Source organism: Molothrus ater, chromosome 4 (assembly GCF_012460135.2).
Source record: "Molothrus ater isolate BHLD 08-10-18 breed brown headed cowbird chromosome 4, BPBGC_Mater_1.1, whole genome shotgun sequence".
In the NCBI taxonomy this organism is placed as follows: domain Eukaryota; kingdom Metazoa; phylum Chordata; class Aves; order Passeriformes; family Icteridae; genus Molothrus; species Molothrus ater.
The window spans coordinates 69,909,854-69,929,279 of NC_050481.2; the positions used below are offsets into that span (position 1 = coordinate 69,909,854).

The following is a 19,426-nucleotide window of genomic DNA, read 5'->3' on the forward strand; positions in this document are numbered from 1 at the left end:
CCTCCTACTGGGACAAAGTCTGGATCTCCCACAGAGCTGCACAGAACATTTTTGGTGCTTCCACCCCACAGCTCCTGCTCTGGAATGATGCTGCACCCTCCCCATCAATCCCATTCATATCAATGATCAGTAATGAAGTTTTTCATCAAAGCCAAAACTGCTGCAATTTCCCCAGAATAATTAATGCTCTTTACAATTTTTCCCCCCTTCTTTAAAATGTTTTGAAATACAACTGATTCCCAGAACCTGAAACATGCAGAGAGGGAGAAACAATCAAGGATTCCGAACAATTCTTTTCAGTGACCTAAAAACCAAGTGGGGTCAACCCCAATTTCCCCAGCACATTCCCACCAACATCCATCCCACTGTGCTGGAGCTCCAAGAATGAGACATAAAGCAACAAAGGGTTTGAAGCATATAAAAAATAACTAATATTTTATAACAAAGAAAAAAAATCAAGCAGTTTACAAAAAAAGGAATAGACAATAAGCCAGGAACTTTGGTGCTGGGATCAGACTGTGCTGGAGCTACTCCAAAATCCAGAGAAAAAGGAGTTACACAGGCTCATGTAGAGAGTGGGGAAAAGGAAAACCTGCAGGATGCTGAGCCCAGGGACTCCAGTGCCTCGGGGCAGGGACTGGGGTGGATCAGGCTCTGGGATTGCTGCTGGAATTCCCAGCCCTGCAGAGATTTCCCAGCTCTCCACAGCAGAACCATGCCAAGGTGGCTTCTTAATAAAAGCCAGGCTTTTTTCCTGTGGATCTGAAGGATTCCCACACCCTCCCAGCCCAGCCTATCCCTGACCTGTTTCATCAAGGAGCCACACAGGTCCCAGGCACACAGACATTCCAAAAAGCCAAGGTTGCTATGCCTTTTCCATGAGTTTTGGCCGTGAGGGTGGGTGAAAGGCCAGCCAGGTCCATTTGTGTTAAATTTCAGGAGGTACAGCAGGAGCTGAGTCTAGAAACCCTTCAGTCAGCACTCTGGAAATGGAGATGTTTTTAATGGAGAGTTTGGGAACCTTTGTGTGATTTCACAAGGAGTGAAGAATAAATGGGAACTTGAATTCGGCTGATCCTGAACAGGGTGCCCAGAGCAGCTGGGGCTGGCCCTGGATCCCTGGCAGTGCCCAAGGCCAGGCTGGACAGGGCTTGGAGCAGCCTGGGATGGTGGGAGATGTCCCTGCCCATGGAATGAGAGGGGTTTGGAGGTCCCTTCCCACCCAAACCATTCCCTGAGCTGTATGATCCTGCTTCCAGCCCTCAGCTGTCCAGGACCACCTTGTGGAACAAAGACCAGGACACAAATGGAACTTGTGTAAGGCTGCAGGAAAAACAAACATTTTCCTCCCCAGGCAGCACAGATCACCTTCCACAGGAGCCCTGTGTTCTTTTCCCTGATTTTCCTGGGATCAAATCCCTGGCTGTGTCCAGAATCCCAGCTCAGGTCAGCTGAGTTTAGAGACAAACACAGATCTCCCCAGCAAAGCAATCACCCTCTGAATCTGCAGTGCCACACAAGGAACCCACCTTGGAATGCTGAGATCTCAGGATACAGCAATGGACAGAGCTGGGCAGGATTCATAAGGCAGGGAAGGGTTTGGGGCTGTCCAGCACTTCCAGCCAGGTTCACAAGGGAATCAGAAAAAAATTGGAATTGGAAAAAATTCCAATTGGAAAAAATATCGACAAATTGGAAATTGGTTTCTCTGGGAAGAAAACAGGGCTGGAAGGGTGTGTTGGGGTCAGGGTGATGGTCATTCTGATATCCTGGGATAAACCCATGACCTGATCTGAAGGCTCTGAGCAGTTTTCCCTGTGCTCCACAGAGCTGCTTGCTGGGAAGCCAGAGCACTTCCAAAGCTGTGTCTCCAGGAGCTCCCATCCCCAGGGAAGGTGCAGATACCTTGTTGCTTTTAGAGAGCATTTATTGAGCGTGCAGGATCCATTCCAAGCCCCCGTCCCCAGGGTGCAACTTCCACAAGGGCTCCACTCTGCAGTATCCTGCTCACAGGCTGTGTGGCAGCATGCACAGGGAAAAGAGGGAGTACAGCATGCATGGAAAGGGGAGAATTCCCCCCAAATGACAGGAGTGCAGCCATGGAAAATGTAACATGGAATATTACAGAGATCCAAGTGTGACTGAAGGAAGTGTCTCTTTGGTAACAGAGAGAAAACCCCAGACAAACAAACAAATATCCCTATTCCACCCTCAAATCTAGGTCTCAAGGCTGGAGGCAGGCTGACACCCCTGACCCCATCCCAGAGGGTGCTGAGGAGGTGCAGGAGGGCTGGAGGCTGCAATGGGACTCACCCTGAGGCACAGAGCCGTGCTGTGCTGTACCTTCCATCCCTGGGACAGACACAAGGACATGTGGAACAGGGACAGACAAACTGGTGACAGCACAGCTGTGTCCCAGTGTGGATCCAGTGGGGCCATATGGAGTTAGTTACACACACACCAGGGCTGTGCTGATGCTCTTCCCCTTTCCCAGAGCATTTCCCAGCACCTGGAGAACCTCTGACTGTGACTGTGAGCACAGAACTGACCTGGGCACTTGGCACTCCGAGGGATCCCAGCAGAAGGAGCAGAGCACCCCTGCTCTGCTTTGTCACCGTCATTAAACATGGAGTAAAACTAGAAGAACTCCCCTAAAAAGGGCAATTCCATGTGACTGAAATGCCCCCCAGACCTTCCCATACACCCCCAGGTCCAGCCAGTGTATTCCAATCACATCCTCTGGAACAAACCTGTGCTGTAATCCCAGATGGATTCCAACTCTTCCAAACACCCATCCCCAGGCTGCCCCACAGTGGAACAGTCTCAGTGGGGGCTGTGACACGAACCAGGGGCTCAGTGACCCCCAAACCGGGGGCTCAGTGGCCCAGGGAGTGCCCTGAATCCACAGGTCCAACACAGATCCTGCACAGAGTCAGGCTGAGTCCAGCAGTCCCAGGAGAGCTCCCACTGCGCCAAAGTAACCCTGAGGAGCAGAGGGGGACATGCAGTGAAAATCCATGGAATGTGTTCCTGACACAGGAGCAGCAATGCCCACAGAACCAGGGAATGGCTGGGGTTGGAAAGGACCCTAAGATATCCAGTGCCACCCCCTGCCATGGACAGGGACACCTCCCACTGTCCCAGGTTGCTCTAAGCCCCAATGTCCAACCTGGCCTTGGACACTTCCAGGGATCCAGGGGCAGCCAGAGCTGCTCTGAGAAATCCATTCCAGGGCCTGCCCACCCTCACAGGGAACAATTCCTTCCCAATATCCCATCCATCCCTGCCCTCTGGCAGTGGGAAGCCATTCCCCTTGTCCTGTCACTCCAGGCCCTTGTCTATGTCCCTCTCCAGCTCTACTGGAGCTCCTTTAGGCACTGGAAGGTCCCCCTGGAGCCCTCCCTTCTCCAGGCTATTCACACACAGTTTAATTTTAACAACATATAAATGAGAGGAGAAAGATAAAACTACAGGGAGGAAGAAAAGAAAAGAAAAGGAAGAAAAGAAAATAAAAGGAAAAGGAAAAGGAAGAAGAAAAGGAAAAGGAAAAGCAAAAGGGAAGATGTGGCTGTAGCAGCAAAGCCCTGAGCTCCTCCTGCACTGTGTGCACCCAACAGCTCCACGTGGCTCTTTCCAGAGGGCTCCAAGGATTTGTATTTTGCCATGAGACAAATTTTAAGAAGGAATTTTACCTCATGTTCCAAGAAAAGTGCTTTTAACTGTCCCTTTGACCAGTAGTCCAGGGCATAGGCCAGGAGCCTCATGGAGATGGTGTTGATCCGAAGGAAGTTGCCCACGAACACCACACGGTTGATGTTCTGCAAGTGTTAAAAAGGGGGAAAAAAAAGGAATATTAAGGCTAAATTCTATTTTCTGCTTGCAATGATAAAGACCCCACGTGGGGAAGGATCTGGAGCCCCAGGAGAGGCTGAGGGAGCTGGGCAGGGGCTCAGCCTGGAGCAAAGGAGGCTCAGGGGGCCCTTGTGGCTCTGCACAGCTCCTGACAGGAGGGGACAGCCGGGGGGGTCGGGCTGTGCTCCAGGGAACAGGGTCAGGAGGAGAGGGAATGGCCTCAGGCTGGGCCAGGGGAGCTTTAGATTGGATATTTGGGAAAATTTCTTCATGGAAAGGGTTGTCCAGCCCTGGCACAGCTGCCCAGGGTGAGTTCCCATCCCTGGAGGGATTTAGAAGCCATGTGGATGTGACACTCTGGGACATGGTCAGTGGTGGCTGTGGCAGTGCTGGGGGAATGGTTGGACTGGATGATCTTAAAGGACTTCACCAACCTGAATGGCTCTGAAATCCTAGGAATTAAGTTCCTGCAGAATGTGCAGAACACCACACACAATTCCATCAGAAAGAAGGACCAGGCCATTTTAAACTACTCTCTTCCTCAGACTCTCCCAGAAACTCCCAGGCCAAACTACAGCCTTTCTAACTCAGGAATTTGGATAGAATGGCTGATTTTCCTACAAAATCCTTATACTGCCTGGGAACACTGATCATCAAGTGCCACCTGCCTCCCCTCCTCCCAGCTCTGGCTCTGATCCATCATGAAATAGCTGAGTGACTACTGTTAAACTAGGGGGGGAAAACTGATTAGGAGCCCATAACCAACACAATTTTTAAAGAAATAGAAAGACCAACCAAGTAGTGATAATTTTGAATTTAAACCAGACCTTCAGCCTTACATTTCCATCCTAAAACATTACTGATCCAAGCTCTGAAGCTTTCTTGTTCTCCAACACGAAAACAATTCAGTTCCTCCTCTTTCTGAGGAACCAGATCAAGTCTTTTACCTGCTCCTGCACTCCTTCTGTGGATTTTCCTGCCCTCCCCACACTGATTAGAACTATTCAGGATCCTCTTTTCATTCAGCTGAGCTCCAGAACAAGGAATTAGCAGATACACTATGAGCAAGGCTGTTCAGGACATGTCTTGCCTCATTTTGGCTGCAGAGCTAGAGGAGTCAGGAGGATGCTGGATTCCATCAGCCCATCCCATGGAAGCAGGCTCAGGATGGAGTGCAGAGCAGGTCTCTGCTCTTTCATAGCCCTGTACAATGCTGCTTGACATGAATGCAACAAGGCAGCACTGTAAAGAAGCTGAAAGCACAAAGATGCAGCAAAGGCCGTGGCAGTGGTGGGGCTTGGCCAAAAAAATCCAGAGCAACTCATAAGAACGGCACAGGAGAAGATATCCAGCCTCTACACCCCCTATCCCTCCTTTCCTCCTCTCCCACTGCTTCCCAGAGCTGTTCCCAGAGAGAGGCACATTCCTCAAGCAGGCAGCAGCACACAGGTGATGTTTCAGGCAGGGAGCAAGGGAAGAGATTCCCAAAATACCTCGTTAAGGGCACACATCCGTGCTATGGAGCCGATGTTGTTGGTGATGGTGATTAAAGTGGCCCTGGCCAGGTCCTCCTTGCTGACAGATTCCCTCTTCTCCTTGCTCACCATGTTTCCAAAGCTGTAAAGACAGTTTTTGGGTTAAAGATCCCATCAGAATTCCAGGAGAAAATCAGAACTGCTAATTTAACCAAAGGGATTCATCTTGAAGGACTGATTTCTAACTTCAGAAACCACTGCTATCCATAACTTAGATCTCTTAGGAATGGTTGCTCTCCTAAGGCACCTAAACTCAGTTTTTCATCCTTGCAGGATCTCCAGGGGAAACAAAACCAACCTGAGAGCCAGGCAGGGCATTACCTGGATGCCACAGCCCAGCCTGGCAGCCCGAAGCGCTCGTAGTCTCCTCCGTAGATGTCCCTGACCAGTTTGTCCACCTTGGTGCTGTCCCCGTGGGATGCCATCTCCAGGGCCTCCTCAAAGGTGGAGCAGCCTGTCAGAAGGCAGCAGAGGCCAAAGAAGGTTCCCCCTCCAAGGCTGCAAGCAAAGCAAAATGAAAATGAAAGCTCAGATTGTTCAGCTCTGCATCCCAGTTAGCTCAGGTCACCCCATTCCTGAGCTCTGTTTTAGGGAAAACCACCTTGGAAAGGCAGCATTTCCCTCAGTCTGTTCCTCTCACATGACCTAGAGGCTGTAAGGAATCCCTCACAGCCTTCTGCACCTTGATTTTTTATGTTACACTGTCCACTTTCTTCCCAGCATCCAGAGATGGTCATCTTAAAATAAATGTTAGTTCTGAGGGACAACTGGAGTGTCAGGGCAGATACCCAAAAGTTGGGGGAAAAACTCTTGTCTTGTTCACTTTACAGCACAGAGATGCTGCTAATAATGTCTAGCAAGAGTAAGAACTGTACTGAGGGAATTTAAAATTATTATCTTTATTATTATTATTACTACTGTTGCCTTTCAGGGAATCTAGAAAAGCTTAAAGCCACAGAACTCTATGGCTTTGCCAGGATACAAAAGCCACATCTTTAAGATGGACAGCAACTGGGGAATTATTGCTATTCCATTATCCCTTCCACCAAAACTGGGCAACTTCTGGAAGTCAGGATGGAAATCTCAACTTCTTGGATCAAAGCTAAGAGTTGTTAACAATCCCAAATTATGTGATCTCATAAAAGAAATAAATAAAGCCCTTAAATTCCTGCAGCAGAGTAACTGTAAAACCAGCTTTGATGGAGACTGGCTGCAATAAAGACACCAAACCATGAAATCCACATCCTCTTTTCCAGGAGGGATCTTTTCTGGCAGGGAGTAACTGCAGTAAGAGCAGGAGCTTGGTCATTGCTCTCACCACCTTTATTGCAGCTTGGCCCTGAAAATGCCATTTACAAAGCAGAACTGTGCTCCAGACCCTAAACAACCCCCCAGCACTCACCTGGTGCCTGTTACCCGTTTATAGTTGTCTTTGGAATAGACAGCCAAAATGCTGACCCCTGAGCCAATGTTCACCAGGAGGAGGGGATAGGGATTCTCCAGGTTGAATGGAAGCTTCTGGCACCTCTCAGCATCCGTGGGGTTCTCAAAATAGTAACACTCAGAGTGTCCATTGAAGCCCACAGAGTCAATGTACAGCACTCCTTTAACGAGGCAGTCCAGCTCATCGAGCTTGCACAGCTCAAGGTCACCCATCTGGTGGGAAGGAAAGAAGAGGAATATTGAACATCAGCCAGGGATTTGAAGTATTTATGCTCAGGGCTGGAAAAATGCATTCACTGCCAGCTCAGTCCAGCTATGTCCATGCTCCCTGTGGAGGCTGAGGGAGAATGGATCACAGGAGAGCTCAGGGACTTGAAGAACAGGGGAAAACAATCTGGATCCACAGATGGACACTGAGAGAATTCCAGCAACTCCCACAGCCCTGATTTAGGCTCTGATGTTGAGGCAATGGTGTGAAAAGCCAGGAAAAATGAGGGGGGACTTCCATTGTTTGACCAAAATATCCTACAAAACCCATCCACAGGAGCATCAAAAAAAAGCGAGGAAATGATAAAATTGTTTTCCCCTCGTGCCTTGACCACACAAAATTGGATATTAGGAAAAACTTCTCAGAAATAATTGTGATGTCCAGGATAGTGGTAGAATCCCCATCCCTGGAGGGATTTAGAAGCCATGTGGATGTGGCACTTGGGGACATGGGTCAGTGGTGGCCTTGGCAGTGCTGGATTGGATGATCTTAGAGTGCTTTTCACCCTGAATGATTCTCTAAAAGCCTCTTTATTTGCATTTTTCCAAGCCCTGACTAAACAAATATTTATCACATATTTTTCACCATGAACAAGGTGAAGCCACATGATGATGCCCAACCCCAACTATGAACTTCCTGACAGTTACATTTACCACCAAATATGCCTGAGCCTCAACCAGCTCATTCACAAAGGTGTTAGAAATGAAACCAGGCGAGCAAAGGAAGAAAATAAAGGAGAAAGACAGCAAAAAACCAAAAAGACTGAGGTTAGCATAAGAAGAGATTAAAAATAGAGAGGAAGATGTGTAAGAAAGATCATTAGCAAACAATTTGAGAGTTACATTCAGGGCAGGAAGTGTTTTAATTTGGAGATGCCAACTTGGAGTTAGGGACAGCATCAAAACACAGATTCAGAGAAATTTCAGAGCGTGCAGAGCAAAGTTTCTAGTTTGAAGCTTTCAAAGCAACCTCACTACCAGATCCTTAATGGTATAGAAGCCAAAAATGCCTACTGTGCGAAAGTCCTGCTCAAATTTGTACGCTCCACCTCCCGTGGCACATAAGGTGGTGTGGAGGCTCGAGAAGTGCTTTTCGCTTCCCATTTGGATAAAAGCAGGCATGTCATGGGTAGGAAAGCGTATAAAGTGCAGATTGCCTTTACGTCCACACAGCGTGAGCTCCCTGAGCTCCAGGTGCACATCCCGAATGCCTGTGGAGCCATAGGCTACGTTGGAGGTCAGGTATTTGCGGATGCTTTTGAGGTTTTCCACTTCCTCCTCTTCCTCTTCAGCCGTGATGTCCTTGGGTTCAAAATAAACCAGTTTGACCAAGGTGCCTCCGATGTCCAAGCCAAACCAGGGGAAGACTGGGGAGAGAAGACAAAGAGGAAATTGTTGGGGAAGATGAAACAGGAAAGCTGTGGTGGGGGTCACAGGGGTCCCAGGACGAGGGAAGACACGAGAATCTTGACTCCATGTGTCAGAAAACTGACTTATTATTTTATGATATATATTATTATTTTGATTATACGATTTTATATATATTAGATGATATATGATATATATTTATATATATTTTTATATAATATGTATTATATATTATATCATATATATAGTATATTGTATATTGTATAATATATATTATTTATTATATATTATATTATAAGATTATATATTATTTATTAAAAGAAAATTAAATATTAAAACTATACTAAAAGAACAGAAGAAAGGATTTCATCAGAAGATGAAACAGGAAAGCTGTGGTGGTGTTCACAGGAATCCCAGGACGAGGGAAGACACGAGAATCTTGACTCCATGTGTCAGAAAACTGACTTATTATTTTATTATACATATTATTATTTTGATTATATGATTATATAAATATATATTATATGATTATAGATATTATATAATATATAATATATAATATTATATATAACAGATAAAAATAATATATAATATGTATAATATATAATGTATAATATATAATGTATAATATATATTCATATATAATATATATTCATATATAATATATATTCATATATAATATATATATAATATGTATTATACATATTTTTATATTATATGATTATATATTATTTATTAAAAGAAAATCATATATTAAACCTATACTAAATGAACAGAAGAAAGGATTTCATCAGAAGATGAAACAGGAAAGCTGTGGTGGTGTTCACAGGGATCCCAGGACGAGGGAAGACACAAGAATCTTGACTCCATGATTCAGAAGACTGACTTATTATTTTATAAAATATATTATTATTTTGATTATATATATTATGAGATATGATATATATTCATACATAATATATTTTATATAATATGTATTATATATTATATATTATATTATAAGATTATATATTATTTATTAAAAGAAAAATATATATTAAAACTATACTAAAAGAATAGAAGAAGGGATTTCATCAGAAGATGAAACAGGAAAGCTGTGGCGGGGGTCACAGGGATCCCAGGACGAGGGAAGAGATGAGAACCTTGACTCCATGTGTCAGAAGACTAACTTATTATTTTATGACATATGTTATATTAAAAGACAACAAAAATTATATCCTAAAACTATACTAAAAGAATAGAAGAAAGGATTTCATCAGAAGGCTTGAAAGGAAAAAGAAGAAGAATGGAATGATAATAAAATCTTGTGACTGACCAGAGAGTCTGAGACAGCTGGACTGTGATTGGCCATTAATTAGAAACAACCACATGAGACCAATCCCAGATGCACCTGTTGCATTCCACAGCAGCAGATAACCATTGGTTACATTTTGTTCCTGAGGCCTCTCAGCTTCTCAGGAGAAAAATCCTGGCAAAGGGATTTTTCAGAAAATATCATGGCTACAGAAACCCTTATAAATATGATTGTCTGGCAAAAGATTTTGAGACTATAGAAACTATAAGGGAGATTGAAATGAAAGCAAGCTCTGAGATACCTCAGTTACTGAACAACTGGATAACAGTTCTAGGTACGGCCAGCTGAAGGTGATCCCCTTGTGATGAAACAACACCCTCTGCTTGCAGACAGGTCACAGGGTCAGAGCAGACCCTGCCAGCTTGGCAGAAGGGGCCCAAAGAGGAGTTTTTAGGGTTTAAAATGTAACACAGTATGGTGATGTAATGATTCTTATAGGCTGTATGGAAATGCTATAGGATTTGTATATTGTACTAGATTGGCTAGTGAGAATTAGAATATTCAACACAGAGAAGATTTACTGTATTGTAACAGGAACCTCACTCTCTCACTCTGTTATCCTCTCATCCTCTCTCTCTCTCACCCTCTTTTCCACTGTCTCTCTCCTCTCAGGCCTGCTCTGAGCTGTGCCTGGCAGCTCCCAGCAGGGCCCTGCTCCCAGGCCCTTTGCAATAAACCCCAAGTTCCTGACCTGCCTGCAGAGATCTCTCATCCCCATCTGTCCTGACCATCCTACCCCCCAACACTCCTACAGTAAATGAGAGAGGATGTGGCACAGCCATAGCATCAGCACCTTGCCAGTGCCCCTACCCATGGGAGGAGGTTGGAACTTCATGGTCTTTAAGGTCCCTTCCCACCCAAACTGTCACAGTCACATTTTCTGGAAAAATCCCTTTGCCCAGGATTTTTCTCCTGGGAAGCTGAGAAGCCTCAGAGAAAAGGAAAACAATTCTTGTCTCATTTGCTTCTCCTGTGTTGTGCTCATGTGGAATGTGTTTGGACATTGTTTACCCACAGGTGATTGTTTCATTGGATTCTGCTGTGAGTTGTTTTCACTCTTTGGCCAATCAGGGCCAAGCTGTGTCGGGACTCTGGAGAGAGTCTGGAGTTTCCATTATTATCTTTTTAGCATTCTGTAAGTATCCTTTCTGTATTCTTTAGTATAGTTTAGTTTAGTATTCTTTAAGTATCATAAAATAATAAATTAGCCTTCTGAGAACATGGAGTCAGATTCATCATTCCTTTCTTCGTCTGGGAACCCCACAAATACAATACCAAACCATCCTGTGATTCTATGAAAACAGTTTTCACTGAATTAATTAATTCTGTTCTCTAAGGACCCAGTGGTCTCTCCATTCTCAGGAATGCTGTCTTTGACAAGAGACTCCTCCAACAACAGCTCCTGTTCAGAGATCCCCGTGTTGGAATATTTGCTGTACAACACTCAAACACTGCCATCCCTCCCCACAGGTCTGACAGCTTCCACAGCCCTGCCAGATCCTGCTGCAGGTTTAATCCCCAGCTATTCCTTTTCCCAAGTTCTGAACCAGAGCCAGAGCCATGGATAACACCAGTGCTTTTACATCAAAGGGATGTACAAACGTTCCCTAATTACAACACAGAGCTGAGGTAGACAAGTAATCTAAGATGCCTCAGGGAGACAAAAACAAATGTCTAATTGGATTATTTTATTAGTCAAATTCCCCCATGGTACAAAATATGCATCAGTGTCAGGCCCAGCAACATTTACAGCTGTGTTAGATAATGAACTTCTTGGAAAAGATCAAGAGAAACCCCTGATCTGATGGAATCTGCAATTAGAGCTGGGAACTGGAACAGATTAATATCACTGTTAATGAGCTCAAGGAGAGGCTGGAGCTAACGAGATGCACAGGATCCAGAGCAAAGGGAAAAATGCAGCCACATGTAAGGGCTTATGGGAGCAGGATTCAATCCTTATGGCAGCTTCCAGAAGGAGAAAAGGAACTTTCAGGAAATAACCTGAATAATGGAATCAAAAACATTGGAGAAAAGACCTCCACAATCCCAACCATTAACCCAGCACTGCCAAGGCCACCACTGACCATGTCCCCAAGGGCCACATCCACACAGCTGTTAAATCCCTCCAGAGATGGGGACTCCATCACTGCCCTGGGCAGCTGTGCCAATGCTTGGCCACTCTTTTGGGGTGGAAACTTTCCCAATATCCAATCTAAAGCTCCCCTGGCCCAGCCTGAGGCCGTTCCCTCTGCTCCTGTCCCTGTTCCCTGGAGCAGAGCCCGACCCCCCGGCTGTCCCCTCCTGTCAGGAGCTGTGCAGAGCCACAAGGGCCCCCCTGAGCCTCCTTTGCTCCAGGCTGAGCCCCTGCCCAGCTCCCTCAGCCTCTCCTGGGGCTCCAGACCCTTCCCCAGCTCTGTTCCCTTCTCTGGACATGTTCCAGAGTAAATGTTACCAAAGTTCCTTTGGCAAACAGGATCTTGGGTTTTAGTAAAATTCCTTATCTGCAAACAGATAAGGGTGGAACACAGAGAAGCTCTCATTCCTCTCCCTTTGGAGCAAGAAGCCCTCGTGCCAGGCTCCTCAGGGAACAATCTCTGCACAGGCAGCAGCCTGACAACTTGGAGGACACATTCTCTCCCAGGCAGATTTATCTGGGGGCTGTACAGGCCCTTCCAAAGCTTTCCAGCTCCCAGGAGCTGCTGGCACCAGCAGTTCCCCACAGTATTTTTAATCCACCAAGTTATTTTTATGTATTTCCACAGAGGCCACCCCAACCATCACCAAAGGAAATCTTGAAAGAAGATGCAAGTTTTATTTTTGGAGACACATCCAAACCCCAATCACTCTCCATTTCAGAGGCATTTACTTCAAACAAGAAGAGACACAAAAATAACTTTTTCATGAATGAAGGGGAAAGGAATGTGAATGGCAGCCCAACAGAGGGAGGGAGCAGGAGCAATCCAAGGACTTTTACACAGGCAGACACTGATAAGACAAAGGGGAAAGGTTTGAAACTGAAAGGAGACCTTTACATATTAGGAAGAAATTCTCTCCTGTGAGGGTGGGGAGGCCCTGGCACAGGGTGCCCAGAGAAGCTGCCCCTGGATCCCTGGAAGTGTCCAAGGTCAGGCTGGATGGGGCTTGGAGCACCCTGAGACAGTGGGAGGTGTCCCTGTGTCAGACAGGGGAATGGAAGCAGAAGGTCTTCAAGGCCCCATCCCACCCAAAGCATCCCATGACTTTGTGGTTTCTGGAATGCATTTGTTCCTGTCAGAAAATGCCATTTCATTTCTGCATTCTCAAGTCCACTGTTTGGTGTTTTTTTAAGCATCCCCACTATCATTTAGACAACAATCTTCCCCTACACTCCCTCTGCCAGGCTACACGGGTAAAAATGGGGAGAGAGCAGAGGCTGGGGACTCAGAGAGGGCCTTGGGTGTGCAGCAGGAAAGACAAACATCCAAAAGCACCGTGCTCTGAAGCCACATGGCTGAAAATGCCACAGGGGCTGCTCCATCACAGGCCAACAGGCTCCCACTTCCCAGCACTCAGCTGGCAGCACATGCACAGCTTCAGTAAAATAACATATTTGTTTGAAAGTTGCTAGTGAAGCTCACAAACTCCTACACTCAGTGACACAAACCTTCCAGATTTCAGGGCAAACACCAACTGGGTCCATCAGTTCAGGCAGCTTTCCGGTCACAAAAAACAGAGCAGCTCCTTGGAAATTTCATCCCAAAGCCAGTACCATCAAGATCATCAGGTTTTTATTCTAGATAAATTTAGTTTTTACTTGGGCAGAACATGAGGCATGGAGTTAAACCACAGCAGTTATCCACTATCTGTCTCACCAGGAGCAGGAAAACAGGAATGATGCCAGCAGAGCTGGGAGTAAGTGCAGCCAGGCTGGCTCAGGGGTCACTATCTCCACTCAGAACTGGCCCTAAAAAGCAAATCCAGCCCCATGAGGTGAGACACAACTCCTGAGCAGAGCTGGCCCTCACCTCCCTGTGGCACCAGCTGGAAAAGCTCCACACTGAGCAGCTGGTGCTCTCCATCTGCCAGCAGCTCAGCTGTACCTTCCCCAAGCCACCAGGGATAAATTCAAAAAGACACACTATTAAGGTAATTATCTTACCCCAAATGATTGTTAATTATGGAGCCCTCATTATACACATCCCAGCCACAGGTTAAGAATCCAAGGAAGAAGCATGTGAGCTCAAAATTAAGTACTTTTTTCCCAGGCTGTGAAGGATTCCCTATGCAGTAACACCTGTTGGAGAACTCAATCCATTACAGGGCCAAAACTTCCCTATAAACCCTTTTTTTTGTAGGAAAGGGGAATGGCACACAAACAAGAGGAGGAAACTATTCCAAGGACATGAAGAACTGGGGATTTTTTCCTGAGACTCACAGGAACATGCAGGGCAGCAACAGCTCTCCCATGTCTGAGAACTAGAAAAATCCAAGGGAGGGAGGAGGAAGCTCTCCTGGATCAACGCCATCACCATCTGCCACCAAGATTTCTCCTAAAACACTGATTTTTTTTTTTTTTTTTTTTTTCCCAGCAGATGAAAGCCATCCAGAGATTTCTCCCTTTTAAGCCTCTGAAGCAGTTTTTCCAAGAGAGCTGGTGCAGATCTCCAGGAGCAGCAGGAGAATTGCTGGCATCCAGGAGCCCTCTGGGCATCCCCAAGGCTGAATCTGCTCTCTCAGAAGGTTCTGCTGGAATAACCAGACAGCAGCAGGGATGCAAACTCTGCCTCTCATCACCTCCTCCCTGCTGCTGCTTGGAGCTCTGGGGGAGGGAAGAGCCTTGCAGGTCTCCTTTAACAATGGGAAGGATGGAAAATCCCCAGGCTGCCATGGGAAGCACTGCATGGACCTCTGGGGTCACCTCCTGGGAAGGGTTTGGGTGTTCCTTGGGTGTTTGGGCATTTCCAAGAAAGGCAGAAAATCTTCTGTTCTCAGCTCCAAACCTCCTGCAATCTGCCTCCTTAGAGAAATGGTTGTTTTTCAGAGGATGAGAGCCATGAAGCCCATTCTCAGTGAGCTGGGCAGGCAGAGAAGCTGTGGCTGCCTCATTCCTGAAGTGTCCAAGGCCAGGCTGGAATAATCTGTACTAATGGAAGGTGTCCCTGCCTTGGCAGGGAGTGGAAGGAGATGGTCTTGAAGGTCCCTCCCAACCCAAACCATTGGCCTGACAAAGTTTTGCTTTCCTTGAGCAATTTTAAAAGCAGCTCTCTCCATGTATTTTCATACAAACAGTTCTTTGTCTTAAAAACAAACCTTCTTCTCAGGGGCAGATCTATGGATATGCAGCAACAAACAAAACACTGGTCTGCCAACAAAGTTAAGGGCTCCCAGCTCTGGCTAAATAATGCCAGAAAAGCTCCAGGATACTCTGTGTGCCCACAGCAAGAGCTGCCACCCTCCCTTCAAATCCCTTTTGCAGTCAGACTACTGTAAGATCTTCAGGGCAATAAAAAGAAATTGCCTTTATCTGATATGTAAATTACTTCATAAAATTGGTCACTGTGTAAATAAAAAAGCCCTCAACAGACTTATTCTGGAGGCTGCAGAACTGTCAAGATGAAAGAGGTGATATAATTAAAGATCTCCATGGTGGATTTTCATCACAAAACAAGCAGCTCGAGCTGCATTTCAGAGTGATCCTTAACTTCTGAGCCAATTAAATCAGGAGCTAAAAAGATTAGTCTGATGATTTAGTTCAGTGTGTGACAGCACCTCTAGGCTTAATCTGAAATATTCAATATTATATTTTAATAGTGTTACACCATGCTGGAAATTTTACAGCTGAGAAAAAAATACAATTCATTAACATTTAATATAAAGTGACACTAAGTCTACGTCTCCTCCCATCCCTAAAAACAGGCTCTGATAGGAATTCATATTTCATACACCATTCCAAAACAGAAAAGGATATTGAAACATGAAAGCTTAAATTTTGTACTACCAAAGAACTGACAAAACAACATTTTATTTTTACCTTTTCTTGGATACTTTTTAAATTGAAAATTTAAAGTCGTATGCCCATTATCTCTTTGCATGATCCTGACAGAAGATACTAAAACTTCCAAAAAAGGGATCAGTTGAAGAGAAATAATATTTTCTCAAGGAACAAACAAACAAGCTACATTTTGCCCACCAGGGAAATAACCTAAATTCAGCTCTGTTGAATACCCCAAGATTTCAGGATGAGCAGGGAGAAGTGGAGGAAGGGAGAAAGCTGATGAACTGGAACAGTGATCTCTTTCTCTTATAAAAAAGATTCATTAAAAAAACATTGCCCTGCTCATTATGACCATCATGAGGTTTCTGCTGGCACTTCACCCTGCCCACAGCCACAGCTCCCTCAAGAACCATGATGGGAATATCCTCATTATTCATCTGGAGTGTTCCCAGCGCAATTTTTAAGTATGGATTTCAATAGTGGCACTGATAATTCAGTACCAGAAGGGAATTTTCCTGTGTTGTTCCTGAAACTGATAAAGTTTTGTGCATGACATGTCTGCCTGCACTAATAACCCTGTCAGACCTCCCAAGGTAACACTCCAAAGCTTCAGCAAACCTTCACTTCGTGTTTTCAGGGACATTTCTCAGTCCCTTCTGAGAGCAGCAGCGCCCCTGACTTCTGCCAGGCACACAGAAAATCCCAGTGGCTGCAGGAAAGCCCCTCAAGTGCACCAGGAAACATTTCACAGAACCATTCAGGCTGGAAAAGACCTCCCAGATCAATTCCAACTGTTAACACAGCACTGTCACCTTCACCCCTAATCCATGTCCCCAAGCACCACTTCCACATGGCTTTCAAACAGGGAATTTCCATTTCCAGGGAATTTAAAAGGCCACAGTGCATGAAGGCACAGAGCTGGCACAGTGGGTGCAGAGTTTATTTCAGATCTATCCCAAATCCAATCCTCTTCCCTGCTCTCTGCAGTGAGACAGCCCTGACTGTACATTACAGGCTCAGAGGGCTGAGGAGGAAGGAGGATCTGCCAAAATCCTTTCATTCCTGGGGAAGTGGGGCTCATCTGCCAGCACAGCCAGGCAAGACAAGCCTCAAGGTCACCCAGCTCCTCTGCCACATGCCAGCAGCACACAAGTGGCAGCTAAAGTAGGACATTTTTCATCCCATAGCCATTAAGTGCTTTCCTTTCATTTTGGCTTGAGTCTTCCTTAAGGTGGGATGGAGCATTTAAACTCCAAAACAGGAATGATTGTCACATCAGGCATTGTCCCTGAGATGAGGGGGACAATGAGAGACTCACCTGCTCCAGCCCAATTCTCTTCCACTTACCACAAGAATAATTTAGGAAAATTAGACTAGATTGTAATCCCAAATCCCACCATGCTCACCTTCCAGACTCGACCCAAACCCTTTTTTTGAAAGCTGCCAGAACACCTGTTTTCCTTAAAGTATCCCATGCCACTCTCAGCATCCAACTTTAATCCACATTTTCCAGAGAAGGCACAGAAACTGCCCTGAGCAAGGCAGAGAATATCACCTAACACAGAGCCCAGTCCTCCCTCATTTTCATACCAGAGATCTCCTTCATGTCCCTACAGCCTTTGAACAAGTCTCTAATTAACAGCCTCACGGTCCTCTATTCCTATTTTTCACATTAAATACCTTTTTCACCAGGAATCAAAAAAAAACAAGAGCAGGAAGACTCTTAAAACTTAAAAAAAAAAAATGGTAACAACAATGTCTCAGCACTGCCAGTCACAGGTGAGATGCAGCAGAATCCTGATCCCTGTTTCCAGCCCAGATTCCTTGCTCACACCTCTTTAACAGCTGTGCAGGTACCAAGGGATTACAGCGAGGCTGGTTCATCCTCAGGGTATGGCAATTTCCTCCAGGAGGAAGGACTCCAGCAGAAGTCAGGGAATAATCTCTTGGTTGTTCCTCAAATATGGCTGAAGTCAGGGACAGCCACGGCACCTGCACAGCAGCTCCTGCTGCTCCCAAAATGAAGGCTGCCATCCATTTTGCTGTTTCCAGAAGGACATTTACAAACGTGGTTCTAGGCATTTTTTTGCCCCTTAGAAAGCCTGGTTTGATCTGTGTCCAGCTCCTGCCAAACCTGTCAGGTTCTTCCTTCCCAAAATTTAAACTATTCCATTTGTTCTCCATTGCTTTGCTTTCACAGTTACCAGTCCAGCCCCACAACCTCAAACCTTGGTGTCTCCATCTGTCCTGCTGTGTCCTTTTCCTCACCCTCTGTCACCAGCTGCCTTCCCTTCCTTCCCATCCAAGGTCCCCAGTTTGGCAACCTCAGCATCTTCCACAGTCCCATCCCATGTCCTGCCCCACCAGGCAGGTGTCACCTCACCCTAAACCTCCCAGACCTCTTGAGTTCAGCTTGTCCCACCCTTCAGCCCAACCTGAGCCCATGTCACTGTCCCACCGTGCTGTCCCCAAACTAGCCTTGCAGTGCCCATGCCATCACCCCACAGTGCTGCTCCCAAGCTGATGATGCTGGACAATTATCACCCCACCGTGTCCCTCCGTGCTGTCCCCAGACTGGCCATGCTGGACAAGTCACTCTGTGTCCCCATGGTGCTCCAGCCTGGCCATGGTGTCCCCTGTGCCATCACCCCACTGTGCTGTCCCACTGCACAAAGCCTCACGCCACCGTGTCCCCGCCGTGCTGCCCTCAGAGTGGCCATGCTGGACAAGTCACCCTGTGTCCCCATGGTGTTCCAGCCTGGCCACGCTGTGCCCATGCCATCACCCCCCTGTGGCGTCCCCAGCCTGCCCACGCTGTACAAATCCTCACCCCACCGCGTCCCCGCCGTGCTGTCCCCACGCTGCCCGTGCCGTGCCCGTGTCACAGCCGCCCGCACTGTCTCGGGGTCCCCAACCCTCCCCGCTGTTCCCCGGGGTCGCCCTCGGCCCCACCTCCCCAGACCACGCCCCTGCAGCCCCACCCACCGAGGCCCCGCCCACCTGGCTCATTACCATAAGTCCCGGCCCCGCCCATCCTCTGAGCCCCCCCCCGCCTCTCTCCCCCCGCCTCGCTGCCGTTCCCGCTCCCCCGCACTCACGCGGGCGGTTCTTGCGGACCGAGTCCCGCCGCTGCCGGCTCACGGACCCGCCGCGTTCGCGGGGTTGCGGACCCGCCGCGCTGTCCGCGCCCGCCGCGCCGCCGCTGCTCCGCCGCCGCAGCTGGGAGGGCCCGGCGTCCGCAGCGCCACCGCCGCCCCGCCGCCGCGGCTTCTTCTCGTCCTCCGCGCCATCGCCACAGCTGCGTGGCGGCTCCATGGGCAGCGCGGCCCGGCCCCATGGGCCGCCCGGCCCCGCTCCGGCCCCGCTCAGCCGCCACCGCCGCAGCCACCGCCCCCGGCGCGCCTGCGCCGCACGGCCCCGCGGGGCGGGACACCCCGTGAGGCGGCCGCCAATCCGCGCCCCCCGCGACGCAGAGCGACAGGAGGATGCGCCAATGGGAGGCCGGGATTGCGCGGCAGCGGGGAGCTGGGCCCGCCCCCTGCTGTCGGCCGCGTAGACTGACAAGCGTGGCTGCCCAATCGGAAGCGTGCGCCCAGGTGAGGCGGGCCGATATGCGGCAGCTCTGGCCTATGG

At 47.5% G+C, this 19,426-nt stretch overlaps 2 protein-coding genes across 4 annotated transcripts in view; both read right to left on the reverse strand.

Moving 5' to 3' along the window:
- MAVS (mitochondrial antiviral signaling protein) overlaps nucleotides 1–19,426 on the reverse strand; it is a 129,679-nt gene that overhangs the window by 100,919 nt on the left and 9,334 nt on the right. The window lies entirely within an intron of this gene.
- On the reverse strand, nucleotides 162–19,179 carry PANK2 (pantothenate kinase 2). 2 transcript variants are annotated; one of them, XM_036382171.2, is made up of 7 exons: nucleotides 18,892–19,179; nucleotides 8,112–8,464; nucleotides 6,790–7,043; nucleotides 5,709–5,885; nucleotides 5,346–5,469; nucleotides 3,693–3,818; nucleotides 162–2,983 (listed from the first exon to the last, which is right to left on the reverse strand). In XM_036382171.2, exons 1-7 carry the CDS (start codon nucleotides 19,106–19,108, stop codon nucleotides 2,933–2,935), a joined length of 1,302 nt encoding a protein of 433 aa, XP_036238064.1. In that variant the 5' UTR covers nucleotides 19,109–19,179; the 3' UTR covers nucleotides 162–2,932. The 2 variants fall into 2 exon arrangements, with proteins under 2 accessions (XP_036238064.1, XP_036238065.1); XM_036382172.2 differs by lacking the exon at nucleotides 18,892–19,179 and having other exon boundaries at nucleotides 8,255–8,369.